The sequence below is a fragment of the Talaromyces rugulosus genome, chromosome VI (genome assembly GCF_013368755.1).
Source record: "Talaromyces rugulosus chromosome VI, complete sequence".
Lineage (NCBI taxonomy): Eukaryota > Fungi > Ascomycota > Eurotiomycetes > Eurotiales > Trichocomaceae > Talaromyces > Talaromyces rugulosus.
Window position 1 is genome coordinate 2049941 of NC_049566.1, and position 16282 is coordinate 2066222.

At 47.5% G+C, this 16282-nt stretch overlaps 5 protein-coding genes across 5 annotated transcripts; 3 read left to right on the plus strand and 2 right to left on the minus strand.

Annotated features, from left to right (window-relative positions):
* Window positions 1–454: 454 nt before the first annotated feature.
* TRUGW13939_11077 (uncharacterized protein) lies at window positions 455–2167 on the plus strand (the record flags this gene model as incomplete). The annotated part of the gene is made up of 4 exons (XM_035494186.1): window positions 455–682; window positions 736–1230; window positions 1281–1957; window positions 2029–2167. 4 exons carry the CDS (start codon window positions 455–457, stop codon window positions 2165–2167), a joined length of 1539 nt encoding a protein of 512 aa, XP_035350079.1.
* Window positions 2168–2975: 808 nt separating this feature from the next.
* On the minus strand, window positions 2976–4155 carry TRUGW13939_11078 (uncharacterized protein; the record flags this gene model as incomplete). Its single annotated transcript, XM_035494187.1, has 5 exons — window positions 2976–3035; window positions 3095–3389; window positions 3537–3821; window positions 3883–4020; window positions 4142–4155. The coding sequence occupies 5 exons, from the start codon at window positions 4153–4155 to the stop codon at window positions 2976–2978; spliced, it is 792 nt and encodes a 263-aa protein (XP_035350080.1).
* A 411-nt stretch (window positions 4156–4566) lies between these two features.
* Window positions 4567–6487, minus strand: TRUGW13939_11079 (uncharacterized protein; the record flags this gene model as incomplete). Its single annotated transcript, XM_035494188.1, has 4 exons — window positions 4567–4782; window positions 4838–5019; window positions 5074–6127; window positions 6179–6487. The coding sequence occupies 4 exons, from the start codon at window positions 6485–6487 to the stop codon at window positions 4567–4569; spliced, it is 1761 nt and encodes a 586-aa protein (XP_035350081.1).
* Window positions 6488–7177: 690 nt separating this feature from the next.
* Window positions 7178–10789, plus strand: TRUGW13939_11080 (uncharacterized protein; the record flags this gene model as incomplete). Its single annotated transcript, XM_035494189.1, has 9 exons — window positions 7178–7252; window positions 7309–7447; window positions 7497–7585; window positions 7641–8249; window positions 8297–8449; window positions 8508–9788; window positions 9842–9970; window positions 10019–10147; window positions 10202–10789. The coding sequence occupies 9 exons, from the start codon at window positions 7178–7180 to the stop codon at window positions 10787–10789; spliced, it is 3192 nt and encodes a 1063-aa protein (XP_035350082.1).
* A 2290-nt stretch (window positions 10790–13079) lies between these two features.
* TRUGW13939_11081 (uncharacterized protein) lies at window positions 13080–15895 on the plus strand (the record flags this gene model as incomplete). Its single annotated transcript, XM_035494190.1, has 15 exons — window positions 13080–13229; window positions 13283–13294; window positions 13345–13453; window positions 13547–13766; window positions 13860–13918; window positions 14152–14251; window positions 14312–14333; window positions 14497–14550; window positions 14611–14723; window positions 14783–14846; window positions 14915–14952; window positions 15017–15062; window positions 15226–15508; window positions 15573–15667; window positions 15743–15895. The coding sequence occupies 15 exons, from the start codon at window positions 13080–13082 to the stop codon at window positions 15893–15895; spliced, it is 1518 nt and encodes a 505-aa protein (XP_035350083.1).
* Window positions 15896–16282: the final 387 nt, after the last annotated feature.

Below are 16282 nucleotides of genomic sequence, written 5' to 3' on the forward strand. Positions count from 1 at the left end.
TGTAATTAGTATAACCAAAGACGTGCTCGTGCTCGTGCTCGTGCTCATGCTGCACCCCGCGAAACTTCTGGTAAAGAAAGTACTATAAGGTGTTCGGTCCGGGGACTCCACAAACCACAACGTTCGGGAGTTGTCTCGGTATACGTGAATCTATCGTAAAATGGTATCATCTTGTAAAGTTTCCGGGATCGGAACGGCGCATCGGCACTTGGTCCATGTATTCGGTACATCGCTGGTACCAAACTGTATTTGTCGGCAAATGCACCTTCTCTATAATTACCGGCACACGCACCACTGGACTTCGGATGCTGGGAATGGGTAAAGATTCTACAGTGTAATCCTACCCCAGGGTCCACTCAACAGTGATGACTACGGATCCCCAGACACCGCGGGGTGGTGGATCCCTTTTATCTGTTTCCTGTGATTCCAACGTGGCCTGCTATCTTGTCATATCATGTCCGGCACTATGGATTCACCGGATCATGCCACTTTGGGGAATACCCAGTCCAAATACGACTCAGACTACATTGAGGAGAAGGGGATTGGTGCCAACGTTTCTGACCCTACGGCACTGCTTTCAGAGTCGCACAAATTATACCTGATTGAGCGGCATGGCACTCTTGATCTTGATCCAATTCCTAGCATGGATCCGGCGGATCCATACAACTGGTCCTCGTGGAAGGTCGGTGAGAATGGCATAGTTTTCCGAATTCTAAGCTGACAGCACCGAAACAGAAATCAGCCAACCTAGGCCTCGTCGCATTTCATGCTTGCATGGGTACCTTTACCGCGGCTGCCATTATCTGCGCCTATGAAGATATTGCGGAAGATCTGGGTGTCTCTATCCAACGAGTCAGCTACTTGACCTCTCTGCAGATCGCAGTTCTAGGAGGCGCCCCATTATTCTGGAAACCGCTCTCTCACCGGTTTGGACGACGCCCAATTTTCCTCCTATCACTGGTCTTGAGCTGTGTCTGCAACATTGGCTGTGCAAAGTCCATGGACTACGCTTCTATGGCGGCATGCCGAGCCTTGGTTTCATTCTTTATCTCGCCTGCTATGGCTATTGGTAGTAGTGTCGTCACCGAGACATTCTTCAAACATGAGAGGGCGCGATACATGGGTGTTTGGACTTTGATGGTCACCTTGGGTGTGCCAACTGGTCCTTTTATCTTTGGATTCGTGGCTCAGCGTGTTGGATACCGCTGGATCTACTGGATCTTGGCAATTGTGAGTATTCGGCCAAGAAAGACATTACTGAATACTGATCGTATATCTAGACCAATGCTGTCCAGTTCATCCTCTACATTGCCTTCGGACCCGAAACCCGTTATATCGGTGCCGACGTGCAGTCTCGGTCATCTGCATTCAAGACAGAGTACATGTCTCTCCGACGGATTGACCCAGCCCCGTTTAAGATGGCCGAGTTCTGGCACCCCCTGACACTATTCACAAACATCCCTGTTCTCCTTGCCGCGATTGCCTACGCAATGGTCTTTCTTTTCGCCTCAGTCCTAAACTCGGTTGAGGTTCCCCAGCTGCTGCAGAGCAAGTTTGAATTCAACGCCCAGCAACTTGGTTTGCTCTTTCTCGGCTTGATCATTGGTTCAGTGTTAGGCGAACAGCTGGGCGGATTCATGTCAGATATGTGGATGAATACTCGCGCGCGGAAGATTGGCCGCAATCCTGAACCAGAGTTTCGACTCTGGCTGAGCTATATTGGTTTCCTACTCGCCATCGCGGGCATGGTTGTTTTCTTGGTATGCACTGAGCAAGCTACCGCTGGGAAATTTGATGTCAGGCCAGTGATTGGGACTGGCATTGCCGCTTTTGGTAATCAGGTTGTCACCACTGTGCTCACTACCTATGCGGTGGATACATATCCCAAGGATTCGGGTAGTGTTGGAGTATTTATTAACTTTGTGCGCTCGACATGGGGATTCATTGGACCTTTCTGGTAATTGTCTATCTTTTTTTTTTTTTTTTTTTTTTTTTGAAAGCTAAAGTACTGATATCTGGTTATTTTAGGTTCACGTCCATGTTCGACAGCGTCGGGATTGCAAATAGCTCTGGCGTTATCACCGCTTTGGTTGTGGTTGCTAGCTTTATTCCGACAATGCTGTTACATTGGCAGGGCAAGAGATGGTATAGCAAGGAGACCACTTAAAATGAAATAAAGCTGAGTCGATGAAAGGTGAATGATAATGTGTATGCAGATTTTAGCATAACGGGTCAAGCCTCTAGAGGTTGACAAGTTGACTAGTTACGTACATCTTTTGAATACACAGATACTAAAGATATTACTATTATTATAAGATAAATCTTCTCCACTATATTGCTATTATGCCTCAACTAGCTGCCCCTCATCTAGTTTTACATGAATCTGCTGTTGATGGATCACAGTGGTATCCTTCCCAACAGTCTGATCAGTCTGTGGCAGATGATAGAGAAAGAGCAGCGGCAGGACGTCATTCTTCCACACTGGGACATTTCGACCACTTTTCAACGCAGTCCCAAACCAAGAAACCGTGGCCAGGAGCCAGACAAGCAAGGGGGAAAGCAACCATTCCCAGCGGACGGCTACAAAGGAGGCGCTGGTAATCGTGTGTCCGGCAGTGATATTCGTATTGACCGTGTTGTTTAAAGGATATTCTACACCACTGGTACTACCCAAAACATCACAACTGTCATTACCGTACCGCACCGTCTACAACTACTAGTTTGACCTTATTCTTGAAAAGAAATAAAATTGTCCTAATTATGTCATGCCCCACGTTGAACAAAAACAAAAACACATGTTTTCATTCCGCGGGGTGATGGTATCGTTCATTCGTCAACTTTTGAGGTTTTTGTTTTCTTCCTAACCCATAAATCGACTTGATTTTTTTTTCTCTGCCTAGAATTTTCTTGACAGAAAAGTGTGGTGTCTAGCTTTTGTAATTCAACATGCAACTACAATACCTACCAGGGTGCATTTAGTGACCCTGAGCAATAGCATAGGCACGGCGGCGGTCACGCTCCTCGGCAATAGAGAGCTGTGTAGCGGTTAGTATTTTGTGTAATATAAGATATGAAAAAATAAGTGGTAACATACCTTGACACCCTTGCCCTTGGGCAGCGAGATCCATGGCTTCTCCTGTCCAATGATGAACACGTTGGACTCACGGGTAGCGAAAGTGTTGTCAACGGCATCCTTGATGTGGACAATGTTGAAACCTCCGTCGTGGCGCTCGCGGTGGGTGATGACACCAACACGACCCATGTTACGACCACCAGTGACCATGGCGATCACACCAGTGTCGAAGCGCACAAAGTCGGTGATCTTGCCAGAGGCAAGGTCAATCTTGACAGTATCGTTGACCTTGATCAGAGGGTCGGGGTAGCGGATGCTGAAAAATCCCAACAAAAATTAGCTCAAATGTTCCAGTTCACAAGAATCTTACACGATGTTCATTTCGTCCCTCCGCCGATCAACCAAAGCTTGGTCCAACGACTGAATGACGCGGAACTTCGTAGGAGTTGCTTTAAAAACTCACGTTCGCGCATCGTGCGTAACCAAGAATGGGATCCCGCCCTTGCCGAGCTGGACGCGCTTGACCTTGCCCAGCTTGTATTCGGCCTCCTCGGCCTGGATGCGGTGCACGGTGAAGCGACCCTTGGTGTCGTAGATGAGACGGAAGTTCTCGCCGGTCTTTTCGATGCTGATGACGTCCATGAAACCAGTTGGGAAGGTTGGGTCGGTGCGGACCTTGTTGTCGACCTTGATGAGGCGCTGCATGACGATAGCCTTGGTCTCGCGGCCGTTAAGAGCGTACTTGAGACTGAAAAAAAAAAAGTCGTTAGTTGTTATGTTCCTTGTTTCCAAAACTCGACAAGACGAACCGGTTGCGGATGAACACGATCAGGGGCATGCAGTCACGCAGCTTGTGAGGACCGGCAGAGGCGCGGGGAGCGTAGGTTCCGGACATTTTGTCCAAGAGCCAGTGCGCTGGCGCGCTGAGGCGCTTCTGGTGCTTCTTTCTGTATACCAGTCAAGTCAGTCATGTTGAACATTCGATGCGTTTTCTCGACGTTGAATTTTTCTTGTTGGTTGATGCATTGACTCAAGAACATTGAGGAAAGGGTAAAAGTAATGACTTACGGTCCACGGCCCATCTTGTCGGTATTGTGTTGTCGACTTTACCTGGGATTGTCAAAGTGTCGCGTTGAAGGAAAAGGCTGAAAATCCCGGGTCGAGATAGCAAAGACAAGCGGCCTCGCTAAGTCGTGTGGGCGGGCCTAGTCCGGATTCGGTGAGATTAGGGCAACGTCACATGACTTAACGCCAAGACCAAACTCTATTTTCAGTTTTTTTCTGCCATTGGCGGTATACCGCCTTTAGACACATGGTATGCAACTGTATACAATAGTAGCTTAAATGTATCCCTTGATCACGGCCCTCACTCTCTCCCAAGCGGAGTCATGAAGCTTTCGAATAAATTTAATATTTACTGATGGTATGGAATAACGAATAGCAAGCTCTATTATGCACAGATAAATCCTTTTAGCAGACGTAAAATCGCACGCCTAGTTATCCTTCTTCGCAGCACCGGCCAAACGGCCCGCCTCGAGATCCTCAATCTTCGTAGGCTGGCTGTCCGATGAATAGTCAAAAATCTTGCCCGGGTTCATCAGCCAATATGGATCGAGAGCCCGCTTGATGTTCCTCATGATATCGATGGTCTCCGGTCCTAGTTCCTTGACGAGAGATTGCTTCTTTCCCAGACCTATACCGTGCTCGCCCTGCAAAAAAATTCTTAGTTTACGCGAGATGAAGAAGTGCTGTAGGGTAACTCACTGTGCAGGACCCTTCCATTTCGAGAGCGCGATCCACCATGTTGTGAACAACAGTTTCAACCCGTTCCTTTTCGTCTTGGTCTTTGCGATTGTACATGATACTGGTATGGAAGTTGCCATCTCCAATGTGTCCTAGTAGACTGGCGAAGATATTCAGGTTATTCAGATCTTCCTTTGATTTTTCTGTGTTCATTCATTAGATTGCAATCAAATAGCATTCGGCTTCGAAGTCCATACCTATAATGTCAGGGAGTCGCGAAATGGGCACCGCGACATCTGTAGACCAAACTTCAGAGCCCTCTTTACGCAAAGACATCATGCTCCACAAGGACTCCTTGCGCGCAGACCATAAGACATGTCCTTCTTGCTCGTTCTTGGCAAATTCAAAAGACGTCGACTTGTTCTTCTGCACGATATCTTTGGTCACCCGGATGCTGTCCTCTACCTGGGCAGTCGTCCCAGAAAACTTGAAGAAAAGAGTGGGCTGTTCTTTCCAAACACGGCCGGTCCCCCCAGCACGGTTGATAACATTCATTTGTACTTCGTCCATAATCTCCATGGCCTGAACGGGGACAGACCTTCGGGTCACCTGCATGGCTGCTGATGCGGCATCCCGTATTGTGGGAAATGTGACCACACCTACACGCATCTCGTCTGGCGTGGGAGCAAGTTTGAGAGTAATTTCTGTCACAATACCCAGAGTACCTTCCGACCCAACGAACATGCCTGTCAGATTGTAGCCAGCCGATGTTTTGCGAGGGCGTCTTCGTGTCTTGATAATTTGGCCGTCTGCCAACACGACTGTCAAGTTGATAACCCAATCCTTCATTGTTCCATAGCGTACTGCATTTGTACCACTGCAATTGGTGCCGACCATGCCGCCAATCTTGGCTGATGGGCCCGGATCCACCGGGAAGAAGAGACCTGTGTTCTCCAGTTGGCTGTTGAGTTGCATCCATTGAATTGACGGTTGTACGACAACATCAAGATCATCGTCATGTAGCTCCAGAATGCGGTCCATGAAGGCAAAATCAATTGTCATCCCACCGTACGGCGCGGAGAAATTGGCCTCTAAACTGGACCCTCCAGAATAGGGAACCATGGGCATACGGTATTTGTAGCACACTTTAGCGATTCTAGAGACCTCCTCCGTGGACTTGGGGTATGCGATTGCGACGGGGAGTCGGTCGGCATTGACAGACGACCATTCGGAGTAGCCATGTTCAAGGAGATCATCGTCGTCAGTGCTAATGGCATCTTCGCCCAAGTCCGCGCGCAATTCCGCAATTGCCTGAGTATTTTATTAGCACCAAAAAAGTCATAATCGTTAGAGATTCTGTACCTGTTCGAATTTCTTGATATCCCCATATTTCGGCTCCGCTGTCAGCTGCGTTGTGGACAATTGAGACCCGCGGGCATTTGCTAAAGCGTAAGCGCCAGAGCTCGCCACGGCAGCCAGAATCAGAGCACGACTCGTCGTCCAGAAAGCCTTGGTATCAGCAGAGGCTTGAGAAGTATTCCCCGAACTACTGCTATTCCATCTCCGCCCAGCACTGGCAGGATTTCTTGGCCGTAGAGACTTGGAGAGAACGGGGCGGAATTGGGTCCGGCATGGTGCGGAGAAGCTGCGGAGAGGAAGAGAGACCTTCATTGCGCTCTTGGATAGCCTGTTCCCAACGTATTCTAAAGGCGGTTGGAACTCATGAGACGAAATACCACCGGGAGGTAAGAGAAGGAAATATTTGGCAGAGTCTTGTGCGTGCGATGAAACAGACAGAGCTTCAACCGAATCGGCGTGGGATGGACAAGCAAAATCAATCGGCCGAGAGCCCGAGATGACAGCTGATGTCCCCTCGTCTCTGCCGGCGTTCTCATTCGCCTAGATTTGCTACTGGGAAATCGGATGCGAGGTGTCCAATGGAAGAGTCAAGAATGGAGGTCGCTTGTTGCATGAGCCATGCTCTTCAGGCACCGCTGACTGTACCCCCACCTTTCTGCGTGCGGAGAAATCCCACGAGTCCCCGAAAGCCACAAGAAATGACGCCACACCGGTACATCGTCGCGTTTTGTAGAGCGAATATGGGTTTTTGTTGCAAACTTTGAAGTTTGAGTAGATATCGAGTAAAATGATGTTGAGATGCAGTTGCTGCCTGGAGCGAGTCGAGAGCGGTTGTTCCGACGGAGGAAGGAGCAGCGCGTTGATGGGGCAACCGCGGAGGGGACAACATCGAGGAGAGAAACCACGGCAGAACTTGTCAACTGCACCCACCACGAATTTCGGGCAATGAGGGCAGAATAATGCGCAGAAAATAAATACTTCTCTTGTAGCTTTGCGTTCGCCATGCAGGAACCCGTTTACGGCGTGATTCGCGAGGTGGAGCGTGTTGTGGCTTCGCCGTATACCCCCACGCTCAACGTGCGTCTTCAGAACAAAATAATATTAGCCACGATAGACACTGATGACTATACTAGAAACTTGAAAGCATAGTGGAAAATGCTTCACAAGACGTGCTACACCGATGGGCTGATTGCAAACCCTGCCAGGTGTCGCTCCTGGCTGCAGTAATTATTGAACAGCTGCCATATTCACTCAAGCTTCTTTCAAGATTCGGTGTGAATCCCTGTCGAGAATCTACTATTCACCAAACTAACTGCCAAAGGATATGTACGAGAGTTCCGCGATGCTTTATTGAAACGACAACCGATGTTGCTGGATCAGTTACTTAGGCACGCTATCGAGGAAGGAGAAGTAGAGGCAAGCCGCTGCAGTCTCTCCTATATGTACTGTAAACTGACTTATAAAGAACTTCGACGCTTGCATATCAATGTTATCATCGAGGATCCCTGACGAAACCGCCGTACCGGCAAGAATACCGCTCTTTCTAACCACACTGTTACAAAAGATGGTGCAGGAGCCATGTGCCCGCACGATTCGGCCTTTGTATGAAGTTGTGGAAGGCCTTATTGGCAACTCAAATATACTGAAAAGTCTTCCAAATGACCTTTTGGCTACCTTCCAGCTCGAGTCGACCAACATTTTGCGGAGCCTAAACGACTCGATGGCAAGCCTACTCTGTTTAGCCACTTTCGCTCGAATACGTAGGCTATGGCAACCAACTAAAAATGAACCCTACATGCCAACGTGGTTAGAGAACATTTTCCAGATTCTAGGCCCAAAACGCGCGGCTAAGACCCTTGATTTGGTATTCATCTCTGCAATCATGGCCTGCTCCAGTAGCTGCAGTGGGTATTCATCACAGGAGCGCGTTTTCCTAGTACGGTTGGCAGTAGAAATCTGCGATAATTTTGACGAGGAGTTGAAAAGATCATGGCTAGGTACGAACTCGCCAAAAGTCGTAAAGCTATGTGACAAGTTACGGCGACCAGAAATAGACCGGGATCTTCAAATAATGGTATTCGATTCTACCTTCGTGGCTTATCACACTGCTGATTGAATTAGGGCTTGACACTTTTGACAACATTTTCGCAATGGCTCTCATTACCTCGGGAGATTTATAGTATGACACGAGAAGGTGTCTTTGCAAGTTCAGGGTTTGAAATACTCTATCAACTACCAGAATCCGTCAGGGAAACACTTTTGGAAAGACTACTGGTGCGAACACGGATTTTTACTCTTGTAGTTGTAAACTTGCAATAGCTGACTATTATAGGCAAACTTCGATGCTAGTGAAATTTCCAGCATTCTCTCGTACGCTATTACAGGGCTGCAGCGAAGCAAACACGTCAATATACCTGATATATCCACAGTACGAGTCAACTTGCTAGCTCTCTCAGCGATCAAAAAATCAGATTCACATTTATCTGCTGCTTGCTCCTACTTGGAGCGTCTCCCAACTGCAGACGAAGTGGCTTTAAAAGCCTATGCTCAAACATTCCGTTCTACCCAGGGCGATTGCATTTGTGAAACATCTCCCGTTTGCACAGCAGCTACTGGAGCTTTGAAAAATGAGCTCTTCCTTGAGTTTTTGACTTGCTTTCACTCCAGTGCTATTGCATGTAGTGAGGCGGTCCCCTTGAAGTCACATGATATCATCCTATCATTCCTTGACCGCACGAAGGATCAAGGCAGAAAACCAAGCGGTTGCCGTTTTTCTCAAGCAACAGGACCAGAAAGGCTTAGTACTCTCTTCCAAAAGCCCGTACAACCAGTGGCAACCGTACAAATGGAAAGATCAAGCCACGAATGGAGATCTAAACTCGCTGCATCTCTCCTGGAAAACGCCCAAACTTCTCACCAGTCCATTATCCAACAAATGGAAGCAATTTGTGGAGACTTTGAGGCCCGATGTGCTAGTATCGAAAAGCCACTGTCAGCCGTGGCCCAGGAACGCGACGAGCTCAGGCGGCAACTTGAAGAGGCACGAGAAGTCAACATGGAGCTAGAAAACCGAGCACTTCAGTCTTCAGAAATGATATCTAGCCTGACAACAGAGAAAAACCAACTATCTGAAATGAACAAAAATTATTCATTGCAGGTGGCACATTTGACTGAGCAAGTCGATGCTTTGCAGAATGAGCTTGATTCTGCTCGCGAAGAGTCACAGGACAGCATTGAGGTGGAACGCACAAAGGCTCGTACTCGTGAACTGGATCTCATGGCTACTGTTACAGAAAGAGATGATTTGCTTGATGAGCAACAAACAGAGATGGACGGTGTGAAACGGGAAAACGCCTATCTCAAAGAGAGGATGGATGCCACATCGGAACGTAATAACGAGATATCGCAAGAGCGCGATTCCCTTCATGCTGAAGTGTCCAAGCTACAGAAGGAATCAACTCAGAGCCGCGAGACGCTTCAACACGAGCTTTCTAGACTGCACCAGGTCATGGATATACGGGAGTCCACGAATACCGAAAAGGACAGCCGCATCATGGCCTTGGCTGATACGAATAAAGATTTATCCAGAGAACTTCAGAGTCTTAAGGAAAGGGTAAGTCATGATATCTTGATATAAAAACCGTATTTACTTATGCACTGTTTTAGATTGACCAAGAAAAGTCAAATTCTGAGGCACTGAGATCTGCTGCCGAGGAAGAACGACAGCGCCACCAGTCTGCCATTGCAGAGATGGAACGGAAACACGCAGCTCAAACTGCACAGTCCCTTCATGATGTATGCTTGCATGTTCAAACCCCCCGAGACCAAAACTAATCTATTCAGGGACAAAACAAGGTTGAGCGGTATAGAAACGAGATTACTGCGATCCAAAACAGAGCAGAGAGCAAAATTTCTAAAGCCGAGAAGGACCTTCGTACAAAGGACAAGAGGTTGCAATATCTGCAGAAGAAGGTATGCCAGTTTTTATCGGTGTATAAATTCCTGATGCTAAGTCACGATCTACAGGTCGAGTCCCTTCGCAACGAGCGGTCAGCCAAAGCTCGCGAATTCTCCGAGGCCCAGGAACACATCAGTAGATTGATGAACGTCATGGGGTTTTCCAAGGACCAAAAGAATGACAATCAAAAACCAACAACGGGCATTAGAAGCAAGGAGCCTCGCAGGTCATCGCGACTAGCCGATGCGCAGACTCAATCCTTTCTTCCATCCGAAGGCGAGACAACCATGCATACGCAATTCTCGGTCATGCAGCAGCAGCCTCCTTCGGCCGAAGATTCGTTCCAACATAACTCTCGCAGACGTAGCCACCACATGTCGAATGCGGACTCGCTGCTCGACCCTAACCGCTCATTCTCTCCAAGCAAAAAAGAATCGGCAGTCCGCGAGCGGGAGCCGTTGCGACAGCCTCTTGGAGATATCGACAGGAACAGTCCCACGAAATCTCAACAAGTCAGCCAAAGGTTTCCAGGGTGCGACGATGAGCAGAATATTCAAAAGGCACAGCCTCAGGAAGATTTTAATATCGCAGGGTGGGGAGATGTTGATTTGGACTTTGATGATGACGATGTTTTTACAAGCACAGCAGCTGGATAAGTTGGCAGTGTAACGATTTTTGATAGTGATACCCAGTTGAATGTTAAATGTTGAGTTTTTTATTTTTAATTTTATTATCTGCAAAGTCTTTGTCTAGATGAATAATAGTAGGTGGTGTGTTGCACAAATCAATGCATATTACTCCACCAGGCTACATGAACAGGAGGTAGGGCATGACCAGGCACGTGAGAGGCACAAGGGTAGTAGTGAACAAACACCATTTCACCTTTTCACTAGACAGGGCTTACTTATCATATAGATAATAATAATAATAAATCAAGTCTTTGCATTTATCTTAAACCTAAGAGCAGTGTTAGTTCTAACAATGGCATCTAGCTTGTGAATTGGATTAAGTGAAAAAAGCCACTGGTCTACAGCACGAAGTCTTCACATTGTAAATTAACATAACATCACTCTTCTTAATATGTCAGCCTAGGACACAAAGAAAATCTTTTTGTTAAAAGGAATCTTGTGTGACTCTCCTAATCCTTGTCTATCTCACAATCCGGGTCCTGCACATAGCCTCACTTGTCATTGTTACTTGTCATCGTCGTCGCCAAGAAAAATCCTTCTTATTAACAAGCCAATTGTAAACCAATTCATTATGTAGATAATCCTTGCTATACCCATCTTCCTGCAGAAGCCCCGATTAATTGTACCCACAATCCAAGTCTAGCCATTTGCCTGACAATGTCTCCGGCACCGGTCCTTTTGCCCGGAAACCCTTAGTACACCTGACGGTGACCTATTGAGGCCATAAAAATGCGGTGAACATCTTTGAAGATGCCTGCTGATCCCTGCTAACCCCAAAAATCCTGATTCCAGCTCCGGTCGTCGGATTGCCCGGTGACCCTGCTTTAGCCGGCGGCGAATGATTGAAGCTATACGGACCCTCTAGGTAGCGACAATGAAAGTTAACAATCCTCATTACCCCGAATAAGTTGTTTTTTCAGCTCCGGCGGTCACTTTGCCCGATGATCCTGCTATTCCCAATGGTAAAACAATTGAAGCCATACAAAACCCGGGATCCACAGCCCCCTGCTGACCCCATAACTCCTATTGCAAGTCCGCTACGGTCGATTTCTATTTCCATAAACGATACCGGTAGTCTATATTACCTCCACTGTGGCCGATATACTTGAACAAAGAATCCTCAGCTGAAGGAAGCAACCCCTGTCAGGATAACCTTGGCTACCGTCCGATTTTCGCAAGCATCGAAGACCGGATGGGTCTTGGACAGGCATAAATACATCCCTCTGCCCCAGTCTTGGCATTTTCTTCTTTCCTTTCTATCCCATAAGAAAAAATCCCTTCAGCCTTTGGGCCCAGAGAAGGTTTCCCTTATTAGAGGGTGACTGATGTCTTGGAATGAAGTATTGATCAGAATATTTTTATTATTACTTGATACTGTTTGGACGATAACATTGCTTCATCAATCTGGATGATCCTGTTTTACATCTTTTCTTGAAAACGCTTTCTCGATCGTTTTATGGTGCAGATTACAATTGGATACGGGGAGCCCCTTGGGCAGTCGATCTATGGTATACACAGGCGCCAACTTTTTACATGGCTGTTGGGTCTCTCTGAGCGGGCATTTGTGAGAATATTGTAAGTCTGTTTTTTTGTTCCTTCAAATTTAGGCTTTCTTTTCTAATTGATGTTCCTTTGTGAGTGGACAGAGAAACACATGGGATGAAGATTCGGCCTTTTTCAGCACATCTCGACATGAGACTTTCGACAGTTCTTGGCTTCTGTACCAATAAGGCCAGAAGCCACATCGGTTTGAGAACCCTTGGTCTTTGGGGGACGGCAAAATCCCATCACCAGGTAAAGTCCCGGCGAGTACATCAAAGAAGTGGCTTATACTAACAAAATAACTTTGGCAGTCAGCGTCATGGATCATGGATACAATCCTGCTCCATAGTCTGTGCGTGTGCTGGAGCTTCATGGTTGGAAATCGGACTTTGGATATGTCTAGTAAGTGCGGCAGCGTGTATCCTTTCAAGTGTTAATGCATACTGATAGTCAATGAACAGATGCATATCCTCAGAACGACTTGCATTTGATCGCCTTCGATATTGCCTGCCTTCGATATTGCTCGCCTTCGATACGATGCTCGAGCCAAATATGGTCGAGATCATCAACCCGCCGCAGCATGGGTCGGCCCTCTTGTCGCTGGTGGCAATGATGTGCCTGTGGAAACCAGTTCATGAGCCAGGTGTTAGGTTTCGGATAAACAGCAACATTTGAATCTCTTGGTCTACTACTATGCCATCAATTGTTGTGAGAAATGGCTGGAGAGGAAGCCAACCCACACCGCAACTTCGACCGCATGAACATCTGGCTCGTCGGTGGATGGTCCTGGCTTTCAAAATACCGCTCGCATTATGAAATGGACCAGACGAGTTGGAAGAGCAATAATCTAGTCAGAGATTATTACGTACGGGTGACATCAAGTTCTTGAGTCTGGAACTATGGCATCGTCATTTTCAGATTCGAAAGGCAGTAAGTTAACACTTCCCATGCTCTTAAATAATAGACTGACAATTGGTTAGTGTTTCAATACTCTCGACCAAGCTGGACAGCCATGGACGAGCGACTACGGCCTAGACAATTCAGCACCGTACATGAGCTGGGAAGCCCTTTTCAAATACAGCGACGTCGGTGCATGGGTCTGGCCAGGTCTAGCTTAGAATGGAATTACTTGTTGAGACGTCTTCACTGCAGACCAGTGATGAGCGTCTTGTGAGGCCAAAGCAGCAGAAGACGATGATGACAATGACGGTGACAATGAGTTCAGTCGCATCACCAAGCTTCATGTGCTTCTCGAGGTACAGTTGGTACTTCGGTACCATGCAAGTGCTGCTTGCCTGTCGAAATCCCAGGACTGGGGTGCTGTGGCCCAGGGCCCCAGATCAACAACAAAACTTGGCAACGATATGCAGATCTGGCTACTTGGTGGACAACCAGTAGCCCAGTTAGTGTTTACTGTCAAGTCCTCCCATGTCATTGATAACTAGATTCGCGACTATATGAAAGCTTACAACGGTGACACAAATGACGAGTCTAGGCGTGTGGCGCGACATCCAGAAGAGTTCAAGGATACAGAATTCCACGACAGAATTTTGCGTTAGCTAATTATCCTGGTTAATACCATGGATAACAGCCATGTCGGTTGAGTCGTTTGCGTATGGGATGCAGGTCCTCAAGGATTCCATGTTGATGCATCAGTACAATAATTTGGAGCTACACCACTACCCAAGTGCCTTGGACACTGAGAACTCGGACATACGACGCAATGCCGGTCTTCCCAACCACTGAGGAGGTTTAGATGGCAAAGCAGTACTGAGTACTCTTACAAGTGGAGGAAGCAACATCGCCGGCAATACACCGGGAAGTCATATTACTGGCCAATGACGGTTCTGAAGATGAGAGAATTGATAATATCATCGATGACTCACAGTACGTATAAGACCTGAGTATGAAACTTTTTTTGGCAGAAGCTGACTGATATATGAACAGATTCATGGAACAATTGGACAAGGTTTGACCGCCTGAGCCGTGAAAGTTTTAATAAATGCCTTGCGTTTTTCAAGATAAAGGACCCGGCAGAATTCGCGAATCCCAAATCTGTGTTCAAGATAGAAGGCATGAGGCGCTCCCCGATGCCCTACTAAATGCTTGCGGTGCTAGAGATGCTGGAACAGGACATTGGATTGATCGGTGGCGGTATTTTAGCCGACGAAATGGGCCTAGGGAAGGTAAGTGTATAGAAAAAACACGCAATCTATACACTGAACTCCTCACTGACACGTGCTAAGACCTTCACCATCATGCTTCATTACGTGATCTCGCAATGGATCCGTATTTTGCAAGATGACGTCCATCATGCCCGCGCCACAGGCAATACCAGACACCATGCAGAGGGCTCTGGGTGCGCCGACCCTTGCGATGCCTCAACCAACTTCCCAATCCAGTGCAGCTGTTTAGCAGGATCGATCACCGCCACAAGATCCGCATGAGATACTGGGAGGTTCCTTGGGCAGTCAATCTTATGGTACACGCAAACACCTGAGGATAAACCATAAATTGACTGCCCAAAAGACTGAAAGTCTTTTGGTTCAGCTATCAATATGTGATATCAACTTTCCAGATATCATGATGTAGGTGTTTCCTAGTACATATTTTTGCGTGATGTTACAGACTGACATGGCTCATGCATTCTAGATCTAGGGAAGGTATTCATCCTCTCGAAAACAAACAAAGAAGTCACGTACGTGATGAACGGTCCAAATATCGACACGACGGAGACTACCCGTGTTCTCCGCTGAAAAGGGCGTCGACAAAAACCGCTCGCTCTGATTAGAAATAATCTTCCCTGTCATTATCAAATTCCTTCCACCACATTGAGGTGGAGGCGAAGACGCCGTTTCAAGACGGCGCAATCTAGGCTGCCTCCGTCTGGAGTTGGTGCACGCCTTGAGTCGGAAACTCATCTGGATACTCCTCACAGCGCATGGGACCGAGAGCTCCCTCGCCCCATCATGGCCGAAGACTGGTCCTTTTTTTCACCTACCTGGGTTACAGTACTTCACATGCATGTCGGTACAAGATCCTGCGGTAATTTTCCAGTCTCCACTCTCAACGACGACAGGGATACCACTATCGATGCTGTCCCCATTCTACCACGCGGAAACGGCACTGACCATTCGCGCCCAGGTTCGTGAGGGTCTTCTCGTGACTCACGCTGGCCAGTAGCATTCTAATGACGAAGAGGGCATAGAGTGCCGTAATCCCAACGCACCATTTTCCTTTTATGCGTGCATATCTGGCGGTATTGCGCAGAAGTCCAATAAGTGCTTATATCACGGGCATGTGGTGTGTAACTTTCTCCTTGCAGTAGGGCCTTCTGCCTATCCACCTATCCAAATACTCAGTTTATAGCTGAGGTAGGGTGATCTTGTGGTTGCCTTCTCTGGTTTGCTTTTCCGTCATTCTAGAGATGGGGATCACGACTGTGTCTTTAGCAGTGAAATTCTGCTCGATGACCTCGCCTTTCGCGTCTGGGATGCGATAGATCATGGGCCAGCTATTCGAAAGTTATGAGGCTGAAAGACTACGACGCTCATCTCCTTTCACATAAGATGAAATGGATACTGGCATTAGATGGTCTGGATGCCGGCAATATGTGTTGGCGACAGGTTCGGCGCTGCCGCCGTCGTGGGAGTGGATTACTTGTTGGGGCCTGTTATAAGCCATGGATTGACTGTATGAGACAATGGACGACGACTTGAACGATCATGACTCCATCCTATAGAAGACCTACGATGAATCGAGTGTATCAAAGACGAAGAATTCAGAGCTGAGTTGACACTATGGGTATCAATTTCCTGCTATCGGCTGAGCAACTGCAAATGGTTATCTCCTCGTGCGAAAATGCACTAGTGCCACTTCGCATGTCATTATACCTGGCAGCAGAAAAATTGTACCGAC